Source organism: Triturus cristatus, chromosome 7 (genome assembly GCF_964204655.1).
Source record: "Triturus cristatus chromosome 7, aTriCri1.1, whole genome shotgun sequence".
NCBI lineage: Eukaryota > Metazoa > Chordata > Amphibia > Caudata > Salamandridae > Triturus > Triturus cristatus.
In genome coordinates, this window is record NC_140590.1 from 55,056,415 (window position 1) to 55,078,296 (window position 21,882).

Below are 21,882 nucleotides of genomic sequence, written 5' to 3' on the forward strand. Positions count from 1 at the left end.
TCGAGCTCTTCGATCTCGGATGGTCTTCTTCGATCGAAAAGACTTGCAGGCGGGGCAGTCTCTGGCCTCGTGTTCCGGAGAGAGGCAAAGGTTACACACCTGATGGAGGTCGGTGTGGGGAAATTTAGACCCACATTTTGGGCACTTTTTGAACGGAGTCCTTTCCATCGGCCGGGACCGGAGTCGCGGAGGGCCCGAAGGCCGGTGTCGATGTACGGGATGGAGAAAGTGCCGCTTCGAGAGATGAAGATGATGAAGGAACTCGAAGAATCGAGGATTTTCCGTCGAGGCTGGAACCGTAGAAGTTCGAAGCCGGAGCACGAAGTATCACATCCGGGCCCGATGGCGGAAAAAAACAATCTGAGGATGGAGCCGAAGCCCATGCGCAGTACGGACCGAAGGAGGAGTCACCAAACTCGTGACTTCCAAAGACTGTCCAAGAAGAAAAACAAACTGCAAACATCCGGGCCCAACACCAGATGGCGACCTATGCTAAGTGTACAATCTGCAGCTCATATGCCTCGAACAGTATATTTTAATACCTATTGTTGGTTCTAAAATAAAACAAGAATATATTTTTTTTATATAAACCGTTGGCCTAGAGTTCAAGTTATTGAGTGTGTGAAACCATTTGTTGACTGAGTGTGTACAACAAAATGCTTTACACTGTCCTCTGATACTGCCTAACTGCTCGACCAAGCTACCACTTGAGAGTAAGGTTATATCTAACTTTAGCCTCTGCCAAACCTCTGGGGACTGTGGACTCTGTACACCCTGGACCTATTTGGGAACAGTATATACAGAGCCACTTTCTCACAGCGGTGGCAGATGGTGTCGAAGGCGGCGGAGAGGTCCAGGAGGATGAGGGCTGAGGTCTCACCGTTGTCCAGCAGGGTCCTGATGTCGGTGGCGGCGATGAGGGCGGTCTCAGTGCTGTAGTTGCTGCGGAACCCTGATTGGGAAGGGTCCAGGATTCTGTTTTCTTCGAGGTATCGGGTTAGCTGTCTGTTAACGATATTGTCGATGACCTTGGCCGGGAACGGGAGCAGAGAGATGGGCCGGAAGTTCTTGAGGTCTCTTGGGTTTGCCTTGGGTTTTTTGAGAAGGGCGTTGATCTCGGCGTGTTTCCAGCTCTCTGGGAAGGTCGCGGTCTTGAGGGAGAGATGGATGACGTTGCTCAGGTGGGGTGCGATGGAGCTGCTGGCTTTGTTGAAGATGTAGTGCAGGAATGGGTCTGACGGGGAGCCGGAGTGGATTGTGCTCATGGTCTTGATGGTGTCATCGATGCTCACGCTGGCCCAGGCTAGCAGGGGGTTATGGTCGATGGTGTGCGTAGAGTCTGTTGTGTTGCTGTCTGTTGGGGCTGTCTGGGTGTTGAAGCTGTCGTGGATGTCTGCTATCTTGCGGTGGAAGAAAGTGGCGAGGGAGTCGCACAGGGCTTGCGACGGCGGGATGTCGTTGGTGTTGGAGCTGGGGTTGGAGAGTTCCTTCACGATGGTGAAGAGCTCCTTGCTATTGTGTGCATTGTTGTCGAGGCGGTGTTTGAAGGAGGTCTTCTTGGCAGTCCTGATGAGGTGATGGTGGTTGCGGATGGCGTCCTTGTGGGCTGCGGGCTGTCCTGAGTCTGTTCACTGTGCCATTTCTTCTTTAGTTTCCGTCAGGCTTGCTTGGAGGCTAGGAGTTCTGGGGTGAACCAGCTGGCCCTCTTGCCGGTGTCTCTGTGGGGGGGTGTCTTCAGCGGGGCGAGGGTGTTGGCGCAGTCGTCGATCCAGCGTCTGAGGCTGTGTGGCAGCGTCGTCGGTGTTGGAGGGTTCGTAGGTGGGCGGAGGGCGAGGTTTGCATGTAGTTGGTCTTCGGTGATTTTGCTCCAGCAGTGGTGAGGGATGTGTTGGGTGCGGGTGTGTGGTGGGTTTCTGGAAGGTGAAGTGGATGCAGCGGTGGTTGGTCCAGGGGAGTTCGGTGGTGTGGTTGAAGGAGACATGTGGGCTTGAGGAGAAGACGGGCTCGAGCGTGTGGCCGGCGGAGAGGGTAGGCGTTGTGATGAGTTGCCTCAGTCCGAGGTTGGCGAGGTTATCGATCAGAGTTGTGGAGTTGCTGTCGTTGTTGTTCTTAAGGTGAAAGTTCAGGTCTCCGAGGAGGATGTAGTTGGTGAAGGTCAGGGCGTGCATGCTGATGAAGTCGGCGATGGAGTCGCTGAACTGGGGGCGGGGTCCGGGGGTCTGTAGACGAGGGTGCCTCTGAGGGTGGAGTTGGGGTCTGTGTGGATCTGGAAATGCATGTGTTCAGCTGTGCTGAGAGTGTCGTCGGTGCTGGTCGAGACCCTGATGCTGTTCTTGTGGACGATGGCGATTCCTCCTCCGACTCCGTTGGTGCGGTCTCTGCGGGTGATCTTGTAGCAGTCTGGGATGGCTATGGCGATGTCGGGTGCGGAGGAGTCGTTCATCCAAGTCTCTGTCAGAATGGCGACGTCCGGGGATCAAGTGTCCCAGAGCTCGACTGCATGTTTGCGTGCGGAGCGGGTGTTCAGTAGTATGCATTGGAGGTGGTTGAGGTCTTTCTTGGTGGGTGGTTCGTCGGCAGGTGTGGGTCCGTCCGGAGTTGAGGGTGTGCAGTGTGCTGGCATCGTAGTGGCGGAGGTTGTTGTGGCGGGTGCGGGGACCAGGGGTTCTGGCGCTGGGCGCGGTCCAGGCGCTGACGGGTGGCATTTATGGGGTGGTGGGAGGGAGGAGCAGCTGGGAGGCAGGGACAGCGAATGGGCAGTCAGGGGGGCGGGGCCGCAGCGGCAGGAGCGGTGGGGAACGACAAAAGGAACAGAAGGCAGAAGTGCACAATTACCTGGGCAATGAAGGAGCAGAAAGAAAAACGGGCACAGAGTTACAGGGGCAACGAGAGGAACAGAAAGCAAAACGGGCACAGAGTTACAGGGGTAACGTAAGGAACAGAAAGCAAAACAGGCACAGAGTCACAGGGGCAATGAAAGGAACAGAAGGCAAAACGGGTAGAGAGTCACAGGGGCAACAAAAGGAACAGAAGGCAAAATGGGCAGAGAAACACGGGGACAGCGAGGGGAACAGAAGAAAGGAAATGGGCACAGACCAAGTACAGGCAGCGGGGGAAGACAGACAACAGCAGTCACAGACGCTGAGTTACAATAAAGGCAATACAATGAACAGATGGAGATCCTAACCTACGGCCTACCACTGGCCACCAGGGATGAGGCGCAGGTGGTGGCCTGCGGGTGGCGGAGGGCCTCGAACTTCCTCAGCAGCGGCAGCTGGGGCAGGGACACCAAGGCGGTGCTGTGCGGAGGGGGAGCGACCTACCTGGAAGGGTCAAGGGTCGCTCTCTTCACCGCGCAGCGGGCGGCATATATGGGAGGGAGGAGCAGCTGGGAGGCAGGGGCAGCGAATGGGCAGTCAGGGGGGCGGTGCCGCAGCAGCGGTGGGGGACGACGAAAGGAATAGAAGGCAGAAGGGCACAGAATTACCGGGGCAATGAAGGAGCAGAAAGCAAAACGGGCACAGAGTTACAGGGTCAACGAGAGGAATAGAAAGCAAAACGGGCACAGAGTTACAGGGGCAACGTAAGGAACAGAAAGCAAAACGGGCTCAGAGTTACAGGGGCAACGTAAGGAACAGAGGCAAAACGGGCAGAGAAACACGGGGACAGCGAGGGGAACAGAAGAAAGGAAACGGGCACGTGCCAAGTACAGGCAGCGGGGGAAGACAGACAACAGCAGTCACAGACACGGAGTAACAATAAAGGCAATACAATGAACAGATGGAGATACTAACTTTGGATATAGTGTGTCCCTGCCTCTGTTTGGAAAAGCTACAAATAATGGTAGAGTTTTTCTGAAAGATTTAGTTCAATAATTCTCTCAACGTCTAAAGTGTGAAGTACTCTTTCCGCTAACAAGGCTGGATTGGGAAAGAAAACTGGCATTTTAAAGGTCTGATTGCGATGAATAATGACAGAACTTCAGGCAAAAACTTTGGATTGGGTCTTAGGACCACTTTATTCTGATGCACCTGAAAGATCGGCTCCTGTAACGAATAGTTTCTTACCTGTCGGTGTAGTTTTGCAGCTTGAAGATCTTTCTGGATTCACTATGCTGTGCATTATTCCGCGATCTGGTGGTTGGGTCCGGATTCGTAGTCTTTCTTTTTTTTGTAGCACAGGTGGGCGTCGACGTCCCACCATTTGGTGCACCTCTTGTGACGTCGTCGTGCTTCCTGCGGAAGTCCCACCTTTGGGGCGCCATCTTCGAGTTCTTTTTCCCTTTTTTTTTTTTTAACCCTAGGCGTTGTCTTAATTTTCCTTTTCCAATTCTCTTTACTATTCCAATTATTCTGATCTTCTTAGTCCTTCCACCTCTATCTCCATCCTCATCTTCCTGGCGGAGGTGGGTGGGTTCGCTAGTAAATCCAGAAAGATCTTCAAGCTGCAAAACTACACCAACAGGTAAGAAACTATTCGTTTTGCAGCGTGAATCTTTCTGGATTCACTATGCTGTGCATAGACTTTGTAGCGTTTGTTATCTCTGTGGCGGCTGGGTGGTAGAGGAGTGTTGGCTGTTGAATATGTGTTGAAGCACCTTCTGTCCTACTTGTGCTTCCTTGTTCATCTGAAAGTCCACGCAATAGTGCTTAGTGAACGTGTGCACTGAAGCCCATGTTGCCGCCAGGCATATGTCCTGAATGGGCGTATTTGCCAGAAAGGCAATAGTTGCCCACTTCTTTCTTGTGGAGTGGGCTCGTGGCCCATCCGATAGTTCCTGCCATGCTTGTTTGTGGCAGAATTGTATTGTTAGTGCAATCCATCGTGCAATGGTGGCCTTTGTCACGGGTCTACCCAGGAAACTAGTTGCAAAAGAGACAAAGAGCTGCTTGGTCTTCCTGTGCTCTTTGGTCCTCTCAATGTAGTGCATCACTGCCCTTCTAGCGTCCAGAGTGTGCAGTGCTCTTTCTGAGCTTGTCGTGGGGTTTTGAAAGAAACGCGGTATCTGAATTGTCTGGTTCATATGGAATGCCGACACCACCTTAGGCATGAAGTGTGGGTCCGTTCTTAGAACCACCCTATCCTTGTGTATCTGTATGTAGGGCTCTTGCAGTGTCAGTGCTTGCAGCTCGCTCACTCTGCGCAGCGAGGTTATCGCTACCAGGAAGGCTGTTTTCATTGTCAGCATTTGCAGCGTGGCCTTGTGGATGGGCTCAAACGGCGCCTTCATAAGCTCGGTTAGGACCACGTTGATGTTCCATGCCGGCGGCGGTATCCTCTTTGGTGGCGCAATTCTTTTCGCCCCCTCCAGGAACCTCTTTACTACCTGTGACGTAAAGAGACTTCCTCCTCTCTCCCTTCGTGTGTAAGCTACGATTGCCGCTAGGTGCACACTTAGGATGAGCATAGATTACTTCTTAGTAGGTGTGTGAGATATCTCAGCACCGTTGACTCTGTTGTCATTTTATTCTGTAGTTTATTTCTGCTGCACCATGTTGTGAACCTTTTCCATTTCTCCCCATAGCATTTTCGTGTTGTAGGTCTCCCTGCCTCCCGCAGCACTCGCATAGTGCTTGGAGGTAGGTTCAGGTGTGCAAACTCTAAGTCTTCAGGAGCCATGCCGCCAGGCTGAGGCTCTCTGGTTCTGGGTGCAGGACCTCTCTGTTCTGCATGGAGAGCAGGTCCTTTCTTCTTGTGAATTTGTGAGGAGTGCCTTGTGCCATTTCCACTATTTGAGAGAACCATGTCTGCCTTGCCCACTGCGGTGCTACTAGGATCAGTGTCATGTTGCTAGTTCTGCACTTGTCCAGCACCCTGTGTAACAGCGGTATCGGTGAAAAAGCGTAGGCAAATGTCCTTGACCAACTTATCCATAGGGCATTCCCTTGCGATTGCTGTTCTGGTTGTCTGGATGCGAAGTTTTGGCATTTTGCATTCAGGCGTGTTGCAAACAGGTCTATTGTCGGTGTTCCCCACCTCTGGAACAGCCTCTGCGTTTCCTGTCCATTGAGCTCCCACTCGTGGGATGCCGATGTCTGTCTGCTGAGCCAATCTGCCTCCACATTGTCCTTCCCCGGTAGGTGTATGGCCAGCAGGTCTATCTTGAGTGGGATGGCCCATTTCCAAATCTCCTGTGCCAGAGAAGAAAGGGGGAACGATTGTGTCCCTCCCTGCTTGTTGATATAGAACATGGTAGTCGTATTGTCCGTCTGTATCAACACTTTCTGGTTGTATATCTGTTTCTGGAAGGCCTTCAGGGCTAGCAGGACAGTCTTCAATTTCAGGTAATTGATGTGTCTGACCGCATCTGCCGGAGTCCACAGACCCCTCCCCCTGAGTTTGTTCATGTGTGCTCCCCATCCTATTTGTGATGCGTCCATGGTAATGGTCACAGTTGGGTGTGGTGGTTTCAAGGTCTTCCCTGTAGTTAAGTTCTCCCTGCTCCACCATGTTATCTCCTCCTGCACCGCGTGCGTAACAACCACTAGATCCTCCCAACTCCCGCTTGCTTGTGACCATTGCTGTTGCAGCCATTCTTGGAATGGTCTCATGTGAAGCCGTACATTGGGGACTAGGTGGATGCATAACGCCATCATCCCCGTGATCTTGCTCACTGTTCTCACTGTCAGAACTTGCCCCTTCTGGTAGAGACGCGTCTCGTTCAGCAGGGCTATTGTTCTTCTGTCGCTGGGCATCACCGTGCCGTCTATGGTGTTGATCTTCGCTCCCAGGAAGATCTTCACCTGCTCTGGTTCTATCGATGACTTCCCCCAGTGTATCAAGAACCCCAGGTTTGTTAGTGTTCTTGTCACCCGTTCTGCGTGCTCCTCGCACTTGTCGCGAGTGCTTGCTTTGACCAGCCAGTCGTCTAGGTAAGGGTACACATGAATCCCTTCCCTTCGTAGGTACGCTGCTACTGCTGCAAGGCATTTTGTGAAGACCCTTGGGGCTGACTTTAGGCCGAATGCCAGGGTTGCAAACTGATAATGATCCTGGTTGATGTTGAACCTTAGCAGGTTTTTGTGTCGCCTGTTCATTGGGATGTGCAGGTAGGCGTCCTTGAGGTCCACGGTGGCCATGAAGTCTCCGCCTGATATTTGGGGTAGCACTTCTTGTAGTGATGTCATCTTGAATTTTTGAGTCTTTATGAATTTGTTTAGGAACCTTAGGTCCAGGATGGGTCTTAGTGATTCGTCCACATTTGGTACAAGGAAGTAGTTTGAGTACACTCCCTTGTTCCTTTCTCTGCGTGGCACTGGTTCTAAGGCCTTCTTTTTCAGTAATTGAAGTGTCTCCTCCCTGAGTTGAGCGAGCTCCTGACCCGAGCGCTGTCTTCTCTTTGGTTTCTTGTTTGGAGGCCTTTTCTCTAACTCTATGCAGTATCCGTGCTGTATGACGTTGAGAACCCATTTGTCTGATGTTATTTGTTGCCATTGTCGAAGGTAGAGGCCCAGTCTTCCGCCTACCGGTGTTGCATGCTCGTAGGCGCTTGTTTTGCATAACCCCCTTTGTGTTTTTACATTGCGCTTCACCCTTCGGGGTATGCTGTGGGTGAGCGTCCTTTTGTGTGTGTAGTCACTTAGATGAGGGTTGGTCTCCCCCTCTCCTCCTTTGGCCACGTCCGTTTCCTCTCCCTCGAAGGGACTGGCCTCGAGGCTGGTACTGCCAGTTCTGCTTCTGCTGTCCCTGCTGGCTGTGACTGTCACCCTGCTGCCCGTGCTGGAATGTCTGGTGCGACATACCCTGCTGGCTTCCTCCCCTTCCGTAGGGTCTGCGATTTGGTGTGCCTCTTCGCATTCCTCTGAATTGCAGGGCTCCCATGGATCTTGCTGTCTCATTTCCCTTTTTCAGCTGGGTGAGCTTCTCGTCCACAGTTTCCCCGAACAGCGTTTCACCGTTGAAAGGGGTGTTCAGTATGTTATTCTGGGCTTCCTGCTTGAATCCAGAAATTCTGAGCCAAGCCTGTCTCCTTTCAGTGACCCCTATGGCCATCAGTCTGCTCGAAGTTTCCGCCCCGTCCAATGCAGTCTTGATGCATGAGTTGGCGATATTCTTCCCTTCCTCCACTAGATGGGAAGCTCTTTGACGGTACTCTTCTGGGAGATGCTGGACTAGTTCCCCCATCTCATCCCAGTGCTGGTACTGGTGTCTGTTCAGTAGCGCGTTTGAGTTTGCCATGCGCCAGTGCATTGCGGCGTTTCTTTCTACCTTCCTTCCAGTGAGGTCCATCCTTCTGCTCTCCTTATCAGGAGGTGGCCCCGAGGTCGCCGGCACATTGGCTCGTTTCCTGGCCGTGGAAGCAATGATGGAATCTGCCGTGACCGATCCCTTGATGTAAGGAGGATCCTGCGAGGAGTGCTTGTACTTCTTTTCCGTTCTGGGTGTGATGGACCGGCATGTTCCCGGGTCCTTAAACGCCTCCTTCCCTTGGTTCATCACGCTTTGGAGCATGGGGAGGAACGGGCTCCTCGTCTGGATGGGGAGCAGGGTTTCGAGTAGGAAGTCTGCTTTCGGCTTCTCCTCGTCCAATTTCACCCCAAAGGCTGCTGCAGCACTCTTGACGACCATGTTGTACGCCCCGATGTCGTCAGGCGGCGAAGGCCTCGAAGGATACGAGTCCACGGGCTCTTCGGGGTTTTCGGTGTCGATGTCCTGCCATTCCAGCTCCTGACTCGTCGACGGCGCCGAGCCGTAGAACGATTGCTGATCCTCATCATCACCTTCCCCCTCATAGTAGGTGCCATCTTCCTCCTCTTCAGGACTTCTCGACTGCTCTTCGGCGTCGAAATCCCCTTCTTCCTCGATCTCCACGACATCCGTCGACGGGACAGTTGGGATTTTGAATTGTTTCATTCGTTCGTCGAACTCCTCCTTCCTCTGAAGGATGCTCTCCATCTCCGCCTCGAGCCTTCTCTTTTTCTTCTCCATGCTGCTCGGCGTCGACCGCAGGTCTCTTCGACGGAGCTTGCGTCGACGCGGCCTTGTCTTTCGTCGCCGAACGTCCCACCTCGTGGGTCTGTTTCGACAAACTCTGCCTCTCGGCGGTCTTCGGCACCTGGGAGTCCTTCTCGAAGGATCCGCTCGGCCTTTTGTCCTTTGAACCACTGGCGGACTCCGAAATCTTCGGCGCCGGTGTTTCCTTCGAGGACTTGACTCATTCTTTCGAGAGTCACCATCCGATTTTCGGGGCCCTTTCGGTGGTTTTGTAGTCGACGTGTCTCTTACCTCGTCAGGCGTTTTCTTATCGGTCTCTGCGACCGTGAAGACATCAGGTCCCTCGGCGATGTTGTCTTCATCGTCGGTGGATAGGCCCAGATCGTACAGCGACGGGGCCTTACCCTTGCCTTCCATGCTGAAGTTGGCTCTCCTCTGACGTTCTCTCACCCGGAGAGTCTTCGGCGCGAAGGCGGAACAGGCGTTGCAGTCCTTGCTCTGGTGGTCGAACGGCAGGCAAAGGTTGCACTGTCAGAACTCGCCCCTTCTGGTAGAGACGCGTCTCGTTCAGCAGGGCTATTGTTCTTCTGTCGCTGGGCATCACCGTGCCGTCTATGGTGTTGATCTTCGCTTCCAGGAAGATCTTCACCTGATCTGGTTCTATCGATGACTTCCCCCAGTGTATCGAGAACCCCAGGTTTGTTAGTGTAATGTTGGTCCTTCTGCGCGAACTTGTGGTGGCAGTTAGGGCAGAACTTAAATGGTGTCTTGTCCATTGCGCTCAGAGCCTCTGAGTGCGCATTTTCCTCTGTGCGTCGAAGAATTTTGAGGATCCCCTCCTTCTTCGTCGTCCCGGCTGTAATACCTTTTTCTCTTTAGTCTTCTAAAGATACTCCTTCGATGAAACTCGCGTATTTTTCTTCTTCCTTCGTCTAAAACTCTGGAGCTTCTCGATGACGATCCAGACCCAATGGTGGAAAAAAGAATCTGAAGATGGCGCACCAAAGCACGACAACGTCACGAGAGGTGCACCAAATGGTGGGACGTCGACGCCCACCTGGGCTACAAAAACAAACAAGCATTTACAATGCAACGGTCTCGGCATTGGTAAAGTTAGAGCTATTGGCATTGCTCATGACATTATTTTTGTTAATGTTTTTGTTTTTAAAACATTTAAAGAAACGGCATTGTCATGAGCAATGCCAATAGCTCTAACTTTAACAATGCCGAGACCGTTGCATTGTAAATGCTTGTTATAATACTAAAAACATTTAAGCAGTGTTTGTGAAAAGGAGCAATCCGCAAATGTGGGCCACTTTTTGTTAGGGTGCCCTGGCCTAAACTACAAAAACTCCTACATAGGCCCATATGTAGGACTGGGGACGTGTTTCACTTGAGTTTCTAGAAATAAAACGTTTTTGCTTAAAAATGCCTGGAAGTAATTTTAGCCATTTTATCAAAAAAAACTATAAAACTCTAGTAGGTAGGAAACTATAAGTCCTGGCATTCACTGCCAGGCAGTTGGAATGTTTTCATGGTTTTGTGTGTAAAAGCCATGCTGGCCGCAACTGTGTAATAATAAAATAGACGCTTGCTCCTAAATGTCAGGGTATAACTGACCGAGCGCCTCGGTGAGAGCTGGGTGCTTGTCTCCCTGGCAGTGGCGTTGCTGTCCTCTGTGTGGGGGAATGCTTTGCCATGCAGTACAACGATAAGCTTTTACAGCCCGACATGAAAGGGCACCGACGTGACAACGAACAAAAGCCTCCACCCCCTCCTGCTTGCTGGGGGCAGGCCGAGCAAAGCAAACTTCACACAAAGCTGCTGCAGCTGAAGTGAGTCACAGAGACGCGAGGCAAATGCAGAGTAAAACAGTCTCAGGTTTTTGCCACTCATCCATTGACAATACAACTGATTTCCTGTAAAGGGTGATTCACACGAGGGACAGATGCGCGTGAGTCCCAGCGTTTAAAATGTGGGTGGAGGAACATTTTGTGTGTTAGTCAATTAACAGAGGGGGCAGAGCCTTATGCAGTGCTGACACCGAGCGTGGTGACTTATAGTTTAATCGCACAACTCTCAGGACCCTAGGCGCTAAATTCTCGAAAGGGGAGGACATTAGAAGTAGTTACTTATGGCTTTGGGCGCTGTTTGGGGTGGAAGCAGGAACGTTTCCCCATACACAGAACAAGGAGCAGCAAGTAATGTTTCAGATGTGGGTATTGCGCCGGGATGGGGGTTATCTAGGCGCTTGTGCAGTACACGGAGATGAAATGGAGAGCGACAGGAAGCTATGACAGGTAATGTGGATTGAAGACTTGGCTGCCGCCCACCCAGGGGGGCACGAGCAGTAAAGCGGTGCGGATAGTTGGGCCACCCCCCTCCCCCCACAACAAGACGAAGTGAAGCAAGCAGCCGCAAACATTCAGCATACACTACCGTGTAGAATACATATTTTCTTTTGGGGTGGGGGGAGGGGGGGGGGGTACAGGGTTGTCTCTACAGTGCGACATACAAGGATAGATACACTGATTTATGCAAGTTGACTTTCAGCACAGTGTAGTTTGAAACATAGCTTCGTGAGGGGAGTACTTTATACACTACGACATGCAGTGCGACTCATAGGAGTGAATGCACAAGGAAGTTAACTGCGATTGGCTAGGCGATATATTATGCAATATTCAATGCGACCTCTGTGCAGCCCGTTACACACACAGTGCATGAACAAGTCATGCGAAAATCAGGATTTAAACAGTTGTCATGATTATATTTTGCCAGGGGGCTGGCTACCTCACAAATAAATGCATGTCCCAAGCGTGGGAACAAAACACGTATTTTAACACTTTCACTCCAGACACCCGTGGGCCTTAACTTTATGAAATATCGGAACCCTCTGCGAGCATGGCTGCTGTGGGCGCAGTTCTGTCCTTTTGTATTTTTAATTTACATTTAGGCAGAAGACCTAGGCATTAAACAAATATCCCTGTTAAAGCCCCCCCCCCGCCCCCTCGCCCCCCCGCCCCCTCGCCCCCCCACCCCCTCGCCCCCTCGCCCCCTCGCCTCCTCCTTACCTGTAATTGCACACCTGCCCGCGGAGCAGCAAGCCCTACCTGCCGGTATCAGGAGAACGAACGGAAAGTCGGACTTTGTTTTGGTGTCTTCTGCTTTGTTCACATGACTTTCCCCATTACCACCAAGCCCCGCCCACTGCAGTCAGCATTTCCTTAGGACCGCAGTTTAAAGGGTCCGCGCTGCCGATCGTGGGCCAGGGAGGAGACGCGTGTGATCTGATTACGGACGTCAAGGAGAGAAGTGATTTACTACCCACCCTTAACTCACCCAGAAAAAACAGTTTGGTTAAATATGAGTGACGGGTGGACTTTACATCGGTTTTCAAATGAATTGGCTGAAAAGGCACAGTCGACAGCCAGCGTTCAAAGACAGTTGTGGGGAGGGAGCTGGTATACGCAGGGCTTGAAGTTGGCTGGGTCTCTTCGGGTCTGGGACCCTTTAGTAATTCAAAACGTACATTGAAACGTGTGCTCATATTCTTGTCCTGTGTTGGGTTCTGGAATAGAGATACTACGTGTAAGCGGTTCCTCGCAACTCTACTACTGCTACTTCGGGTGTTGGAAAATACTACGTGTAAGCGGTTCCTCGCAACTCTACTACTGCTACTTCGGGTGTTGGAAAAGCGTCTGCAATTCACAGGGAAGGTAAAAAACATGGTTTTTAGGTCTCTAACCCCCCCTACAAAAACAAGCCGAGGGCACGGGAAGACACCACCGCCTTTCTCCGAGGCACAGCGAAAATGCCTCGGAGAAAGGGAGCCTCATTTTCGGATTTGGGGGCGTGTTTTGCTGTTGTCTCCTCCCTGAGACTTCTCGCAAAAAACACGCCCCCCGATCCGAAAAAGACGGGGCTTCAACGGAGTGACTGGACCTCTTCTCCAGTGGCTGGCCAGCATTTAAGAGGCCAGCCAATGGAGAACAGGAGAGAAGAGGGGCGGGTGCAAGCCCCTCTTCTCAATGACATTAAATCTCCGGACTTCCGGTCTGCCGACCGGATGGTCCCGAGACCTAAAAAACTAAAAAAACAAAAGAAAGACTACGAATCCAGACCCAACCACCAGATCGCGGAATAATGCACAGCATAGTGAATCCAGAAAGATTCACTCTGCAAAAAGTGAGCGCTTGTATTTCACTAATGCTTCTCAGCAAGATGATGGTCACGTGAAAGGCTACCTTCCATAAAAGGTAATACACTGGACAGAAATGTAAGGACTCTAAAGGGGGACCCCATGAGCCTCGTTAGCACCAAGTTGAGGTTCCAAAATGGAGCAGGTGGTGTTCTTGGAGGTATTGACCTTTTCAAACCTTCCATGTAAGCTTTGAAAACTGGTATAGTGAACGGTTGTAGGAAAGTGCCCGCTTTTTGACATGGTTACCCCCATTTTTTGCCTGGTATTTGATGCAACTTTGACTGAAATGCACTGGGTTCCTGCTAACCATATCCTCCGAACCAGTGTTCTTTCTCAAAAGCAAGGTCATTATGTAATTGTTACACAACTGGCAATAGCTTTAGCACCCCTGTAAGTCCCTAGTAAATGATACACCTGGTACCTAAGGCATGGGTACTAAAGAGGGTACCTAGGGGCAGCAGCATGAATTGTGCCACACTAAGGGACCCACCACCAAACTCATGCAGACTGCCATTGCAAGCTGAGTGAAATGGTGCAGACAAAAGTGAAAACACAACATGGCACACAACATGTGTGCCATGTCCCCAGACACTGCATGAAATATATGTAGCAGATATACAGAAAGAAGGGAGAGGCAATGCTATAATGACCAAAGAGTTAATCTTTTTCATTCATTACAGACGATGACAGAATAAATGATTTCTGTAGCCGGAAATGTTCTTAGTCTTTTTTTATTTCAGTTTTGTATGTATAGCAGCAAAACAGCCAAAGCGTTTCACCCTTTCAGGCTTCTTCAGGGCAACTATAATGTTTTGCAGAGTCTTCGGCTCGGAGTTTCCCGATACGTACGCCTGTGTATGGAAGAGGAGTCTCCACGCTGAATAGGGGTAGCAATTGAGCGCCGCCATTACGGTCAGTTACTCGAGGTCCTTGGACTTACCATGGGTGTGGACTCAAACACATAGAAGGACAACTTTTTGATTTTGAAAGAATTATAAAAGTGTATATCCTAAAATTTGAAAGTGTCTAGAATGAGTATCGGGGAAACTCCGAGCCGAAGGCTCTGCGAAACATTAAGTCACCCACAGAGCAGGCCTTACAGCCCTTACGCAGGGTATATTATATTACATGTGTGGTTATATTTGCATGTGCAGATATGACCCTGTACTGTCTATTTCAAATACTAGATAGTACAAGTGAAAAGGGAAGCCCTCTTAAGTACATGTACTGGCTATTCGTCATTACGAATTCCCTGGCTATATGATGACTTCACTGAAAACTATGAAAACTATGGCGTTTGGTATCAAACACCTTGTCTTAATAAATGCACTACTGGCATCAATATGCATTTATTAAGACATGCACCTAGAGGGTACATTAGCGGTACCCTCTGAAAACCTACCAGCCTCTGGTGTGGTGGCTGAGTGGTGTAGACCAGCCTGCCACCAAAGAACCGGTTTCTGGCCGCCTGCACTCTCAGACAATCAAACAATTCCTGCTCTTGCCATAGGTGTTGTCACCTCCTCCAAGCAGGATGCCTACTTATCAGCATATCAAGGTAGGTGGTTTCAAAGGCCAGACAGGGGAAATGCGATCCCCCACCCAGGGCCCATTTGGCACCAGGACAGGCAGGAAAATGAGCTAGTCTGTAGGTTCGTTCGCTATCAGGCTAGATACACCGCTAAGGTGGTCTACATGAAGTGAACACAAAAAGGAAAATTTCACCATCTTGGTTTTTGGTGGGATTAGATACACTGGGTCAGGTTTATGCCCTCTTCCCTCAGGAAGTGATCATAAAGGGGGTGTAGGCACCACAAAGGTAGGTAGCCTATACTCCCCTTAACACCCCATAATTGAGTATTTAGGTGGCATCCCTGACACCAGGAACTCTGATTCAACAGACACAAGATCCAGTACGGTTAGCTTCTCTGGGTCTATAAGTCCTCGAGAGGATGTGGAAAGCGAGCTTGGGATGGCCACACTCAACCACAATGGTGAAGAAAAACAATCTAAAGGTGGAGCCGATGACCATGTGCATTACCTCAAACAAGAGGAGTCAAAGGATCTTGTGACTCTAAAGACTTCTTCAAAGAAAAACAGGTAGTAAACGTCCAAACCTAACACTAGCTCCCAGAAGTATGTAGAGCATGAGTATCTACAGTCACACATACTGCAAATAGTTGAGTTTCTTTCGCAACTACTGGAGTTGAAACAACCTATTGGGCCCAACAGAAAGTACTGCAAGTTGCTGAACTCGGCGCCCCATCAGGACATGTCCAAACCCAAGGGTGGAAAACAACAATCTAACATGGAGTTGATGCCCATGTGCATTGCCAGCTAAGGGAGGAGTCACTATAACTCGTGACTCGAAACACTTCTTTGAAGGAAAACAACTTGCAAAAATTTGAGCCAAACACTAGATAGCAGGAGTATGCGGAGAATGCGTATCAAAAGCAACACATGCGCCGAACATTCATTTACAAAAGATTTCAGGATTGCGATGTGAAACATTTAGAGCATGTGACTAAACATCAAGCATCCGAGAACTTGGAACTTGATCTGTATAATCTCTATGCAATATTGGTGCATGATTTCAAACAGTAACAATCAGGGCAAGAGAGTAATTGACGGGCATAGTCCTACAGCTTTGACTCAAAAGTACACTCAAGTCTTAAAATAAAGGAACAAAAGCCAAATCTCTGGATAGCAGTTTGACAGTTTCAAGCTGTGTTGTTCTTATAAATAAATTACAACACTTTTGCACATTTTTATATATATATATATATAGATATATATACACAATGTCACAAGGCTACACACACACTGCTGACGGAAAGTGAGTGAAATTATGTTGGAATCAACCACTGGATTGTAGGTAGAGAAAAAAAAAAAAAGAGTTTGAGTATGGATCTGCATCAGATTCATGAGGCAAAAGAGGAAGTTACTTGCCTGTAATAATGGCTTTTACAACTTGGTATATACTACAGATGACTATGCTTCACATACTGCTGCATTGGAACTAGCATGGACAGCTACAAAAGGGTGATGGATTTTATGTAATGAAGCTCAAGTGGGAAGTAATACATATGAGTGAAACAGATACTGAGGGATACTACGTACCGTTGATGACTTCCTGCCGCTTCACTTCACTTTTCTTCAGTCTGAGGAGGGTCTCGGGGTCGACGAGTTCGCGCCAGTTTGGCGGGTCACTCTCCAACTCCGAAACGCGCGGCTCAGTCTCCTCAGACTGGGGAGACAGAAAGGACTGCTGGGGATCTCCTCCAACACTCCCTCCAGGCTCAGGGCTACAAAGAAAAAAAGAGGATATGCAAAGCTGAAGATTGAATGAAAAGTCTTATCAAGGACAAAGTTATCAAAATGGCAGTCAATATTTGTCAAGCTTAATTAAAGCCTAGATTCACCAAGAGAAGGAACTGCCAGAAAAAAAAACAACACAAAAAATTCCTGTTCCTGTGTGATCCACACCTTCTTGTGACCTGCGGGTGTGGCCCACATGCCACAATGTCACCCTTTGGGACTCACACATTAATAAGGCCTTCTAGTGGAGCAAAGCCAAACGGGATACACATTTTACAAGGATCTTCTTTTGGCACCTGCATTAAAGTATAACCTTCCATGGTGGTGAACACATTACTAAGATTCTTTAGAACACACACACCAACTAGGCAGCTTTAAGTTCACCTGCACCTTACAGTAACCACCTGGTCCGACACATATTTTACTCCCACAATTAACAAACACCTTATCCTGTGGGACCCAAACCTTAGCATAACCTTGACTGTCATAAGTATCAGAGTGACTACCCACCGTGTTCCACCTTACACTGCCATGCTGCTGTGATCCAAACAAATTACTATATCTAACCTGATATAATCCAACTATTACCAAGATGTCCTGTGTCACACACACCTTAACGGTTTCCCTCTATTGTGACCCACAATAAATGGTGACCATAAGGACAAACGCTAGAATATTTGTACATTTATTATCATGTGTCATATACATCAGTGTTCTCAACCTAATTTCTCTAAAGTGATAAAATCAGTGTGCCTAGACACAGAACAAGCGCCCAAGCGAGCTGACAGAGAAAATGGTCAAACCAAACAAAGATGCTAACGTCTGAGAATGTAGATTTACTAAAGAGAAGACGACAATGTCTTTGAAACATGTACAGATGGGCATGCCATTGGATTGCAGCTTGGGAAAGGTATAAGGGAGGATCTATGAAGAAACAGTGAGCACAGGAACAAAGTAAAGAGGAAGAATATTGTTGAATTCAGGAAAGTTAAATGAGGAGACCAAAGAAATTGCAGATATAAACATGTTAGAATTGAGAGACCATGGTGTCAAACTAGTAAAGAGGTGCTTTAGAAAAACTTGTCAAAACACAGCCACTTAACATTTCACAGGAAGACAAGTGTTGTGCAATATTACCAATTTTCCTGCTACATTCCGCCAAGGAGTATAGGACATTTGCAGCATGCAGCACCAACAGACTTCAGCACTGCCGCCCATGCTTTGATTGAAACCTGTCCACTAAGATCAGAATAACCCAGAGTGGTAGGCCCTCCTCCTTCCCAGACATTCTGTAGAAACACCTACGTCAGGTTGCTTTGCTTCAGGGCAGACTGCTGCTGCTTCTCTTGCAGGACCGTCACACTGGCTGCAGCCTCCAAGTCCACATCACTCCGGGAGCGGGGCTGCTTTCCCTTAGTCGAGCCCCGCTGTGACCGCTTCCGCTCGTACACACGCAGGCTCTCGGAGCGCCCCAGCTTACTAGTCAGTCTGCCAAGTTCAGAGCAGGAACCCGCCACCAAAAGAAGGGAACAGCCAGTGATCAGAGGAGAGAGCATGCAATGGGTAAGAAGAGGAAAGAAAGTGATTTGGGGAGGGAAGGAAAGAGGGATTTGTTTTGAAGAGCATACCACCCTCTGGGGAAACTCAATGTGATCACTATTCAAAGAAGATGTAATGAAGGTCTACTATTGGGCACACAGTAATGCATAGGACAAAAGCCTTATGAACTTCTACTTATAGCTGCCACAGCACTCAAGCTTTACATTCATCAGTGTGCTGTAGAAGGTACGTGCCATCAAATGGTTAGAACATGCCTTTCAGACAACTTAATAGGGTCTACAAAGACATCAAAATTATCTCTAATCATGAGCACCACACAACAATCACAAGAACAGAAGACTCATTGCTCTAACATGATCACATCCATACAGAAGTCAACACAACAAATAACTTATCTGTGCACCACATGTAAACTCAGAAGAAGGAATACATTGACTATGTATTATATCAAAAGTCACCCTAAAGAAGTTGACTAATAAGTAATGAAGCACACCAACATAAGGCTAAAGCCAGGAAACAGCCAATGAAACTTTGAAACAAGAATCATATAACTCGGAAAATCATGTAGCAAAGAACACCACAACTTACAGATATAAATATAATGGCAACCAGAAAAACGAAGAATAATAATCTGCTAACAGTGCATCAAAAAAATCCAGTCTACCAAAACTGTTGGACATTGAAGGCAAACACTACACATTTTAGAAAAACAGATCAAACCAAATATCAGCAAAGCATAGGCCGGTTTAAAGCCAAAAGCTCAGACAACTACGCATTGAAGACTGACAGAACTCATTTTCCAGCCAGCTACCAAGGAAAACATCAGTGTAAGAACTCAAGTAACTAAACACACCAAGTTAACAACCTTATCAAACCAAGGCCATTGTCATGTGCCTTATACTAACATTGTACACAACCAAAACCCATTACAGGAGAGCTGGACAAGAGGATACTTGTCTAAAATACAACACTAACACTTGACCAACAGAAGACCAAAAACCAACCACATCACCAACCAAATAGAATGTGAGCATGTGAGTTTCAAATGCTGTCCAAGTTCCATGGGCCAGAAAAATACATAAATATAGGGTTTTTCAAGGTACTGGCAACTCCGTTGTGTATGCATTTTTGTTCAAACAATCACAAATTGATGTTCTCTCATAGCGTAATTGCACCAATGACCTCACGTCAAAGCAACCAAATGAATAAAGCAATTGCCACTTCAGCTCATCTGTGCAGAGAGCTAATGATCAGAACCGCCTCCCAGTCAAACAGGACACTGAGAACAAAATTGTCTAGAAAGCGACAAACATAAAACTAATACAACAGTATGAGCCAGGAAAATGATACTTAGCTGTCGCAGCGGAAATTATGGTATGCGCCTTTCACCCCTTCCTCAGCTCAGAATCCACATGCAATTCCGCCTTTCCACATCCAAACAGAAAGCATGCAAAAAGGATGGATTTAAGGAGAGGACACCACCAACCTTTTTTTCCTTCTGCAAACAGAGGAGCATCAGGTTAAAAAATCAACAGTCTGGATAGTCTACTTACTTCCAGTTACAAGCACCATTTCTGTGCAGTACGCCAGGCCTCTGGAGCACTGTGGTAATATATATCAGTGTTGTCCAATTGGCTACAGTGCCTCTAATATACAGTCACTCATTAAAACAGTTTACTGTGCACAGAAAATGACCAGCTGTGGCGGTAACCATGAGGGCTTTCGGAGTCACAGAAATCAGACACCCGCATATCAGAAAAGTGCTGTTCAGGACATTATTGATTGTTATGCACTGCACACTGGGCTGCGCTGAAAGAAGAGTTTTGAGACTCTACCATACCAGTTGTGCCTTAAACAAACGCTTTACCATGAGCAAGGGCAGATCAGTTACAACACAACACACACAAATGAACTCGTACTGTATTCCTGTAACCCGAATATGGCAACAAAAGCAAAGCCACAAGCAGTTTTTGGTAGGACACAAAGCCGGGCGATATTTTGGAGACAATGAACACGGGACCACACAAAAAAGGCTGCTGGCAAGGACGACACAAAACTGTAATAGTCAAAGAGCTGAAGGAGACCCACTACACAGGCTACAGAGCAAGGAGGTCAACAACACAAACGGACCACACCATGGTGGTACAAGACACAATCACCCCCGTCAGCAGGGCAAAGCTTCACAAGACACCCACATGCTGATTTCACAGCCTGACCTCAGACACCAACAGACGGCTACACCTTTGCTTCAGCACACAGAAGAAATTAAGAAAATTAGTTCCCTCTCAGCCAACATCACATCCTGTCTAGAAGAATGTGCAGCCTCTGACAGTGCATCCCACACTAAGACTTTTATTATTATTTTGAGGGCAGTGATCCAACTACAGATCAGATAGGCCTGTTCATGAGTGGCTTGATAACAGCACAGTCAGCAGCATGAAGGCTCTCTTGGTCTCTATGCTGAAATGGGCTGCATGAAGAGGCGCCATTCACAGTGAAGTGCCAGGTATTAGAGACCCTAGGCCTGTTGATGCTCTACCAGAGGCACTTTGTGAGGAGAAAACTCACAGACTATGCTGCCGCCAAACTGTGAGACTAAAACTTCAGAAATGCCTGGATTGGCCATAGCAATACAATGTTGGGAGGGCACCAAACCCATAGGTGAACAAGCACTAGAACTATCAAAAAGGGTCAACACACACCCATCAACATAGAGGATGTGGGAGTGAAAATGTGTAAACTAACATGGCTAGGGCAGTGTTTGGACAATGAGAACTTAGCACACAGAACACCATTGTATTATTTTGGCATCAGGGGTATCTTAAGGAGATCAAATAAAGATAACAGGCTGAAGCAGGACAGGCTTGAGAAGGAGGCCAGAGGTAGAAACGATTGGTCTGTTCACCACAACGTTCGCAGACCTCCGCATTTCCCAGACTCGTGCACAAAGCAATAACACAAACGAAGGCACGTGAACAAAGAACAGCACATGCAGGGAAAAGGAAGGCACAGAGACTGTGAGCATGGGTACAAGTTGTATCGGTCTTAATGAGAGCTCGACAGCTGAGCCAGCATGGCTGGCCTGCTCATCAATGCAGTCAGCAATGTATTCAAATGTCGTCCTGGTTTAATAGCACTGCCAGAAAAGCACAATCACCCTTTCATTCCCACCTGGAGCTTTCACCATTTCCAGAGCTCCTTCCAATGCCTTCAGGGTTTAGTTGCCCTTCAGTTTTCCTGCATGCTCATTTCAGTGACATTCCATGTGACCTGCCTTTTTACTCTTTCACCCTTTATAAGAGACACCTAGATACAAGACATCAATGACAGCTTCCAAGTTCTGTGTGCCCAGAGTGCCAACAGCCTGAAATGGTTCCTCACGGGTTGAGGCCCAGTTTTTTCATTAACAATTATGGTGGTTAACTAGGCGTCTCTGGCAGGCAGGAGATTAGAGCTTCCATGCACGTCAGTGCTGATGAGAGCAGACTGGTAGGATGGGAGTCCTCCGTGCCATAGCAAGCAGACCACGACGTCCGACACCGCTTCATTAAGCTGGGGTGATAGGCTGGCAGCACAAGCACTGTACGTCATGTTTAACAAGTGATGAAAGAACAAGCAGGGATAACAACAAGCACTGGCAAAACCAAAAGGTCTGCCTTTATAATGCAGGTGCTGAGCAGTTGCCTTTGCAAATGTAAGTCTATAAAGCATATATATTTATTTTTTTTAAAGAAAAAACATTTCAAAATACTGAAGGGAAAACAAACATATCCCATGGTATCTCAAAACTATACAATAAATTAAATGCTTTAAATCTTTATAAAGGTCATGGTTGGTTTCTCAAACACATTTTAATCATGAAAACTGAA

At 48.4% G+C, this 21,882-nt stretch overlaps 1 protein-coding gene across 7 annotated transcripts in view; it reads right to left on the reverse strand.

Annotated features, from left to right (window-relative positions):
• The window catches only part of ARHGEF1 (Rho guanine nucleotide exchange factor 1), an 891,302-nt gene that overhangs the window by 346,578 nt on the left and 522,842 nt on the right, over positions 1-21,882 (reverse strand). For 4 of the 7 annotated variants that reach the window (XM_085615602.1, XM_085615600.1, XM_085615601.1 and 1 more), the window contains 2 exons: positions 17,759-17,941; positions 16,256-16,440 (listed from right to left, as the gene is read on the reverse strand). In XM_085615602.1, the coding sequence (XP_085471728.1) occupies positions 16,256-16,440; positions 17,759-17,941 (368 nt within the window). The remainder of the gene's footprint in view (positions 1-16,255; positions 16,441-17,758; positions 17,942-21,882) is intronic. The other 3 variants (XM_085615604.1, XM_085615605.1, XM_085615603.1) reach the window with 1 other exon arrangement.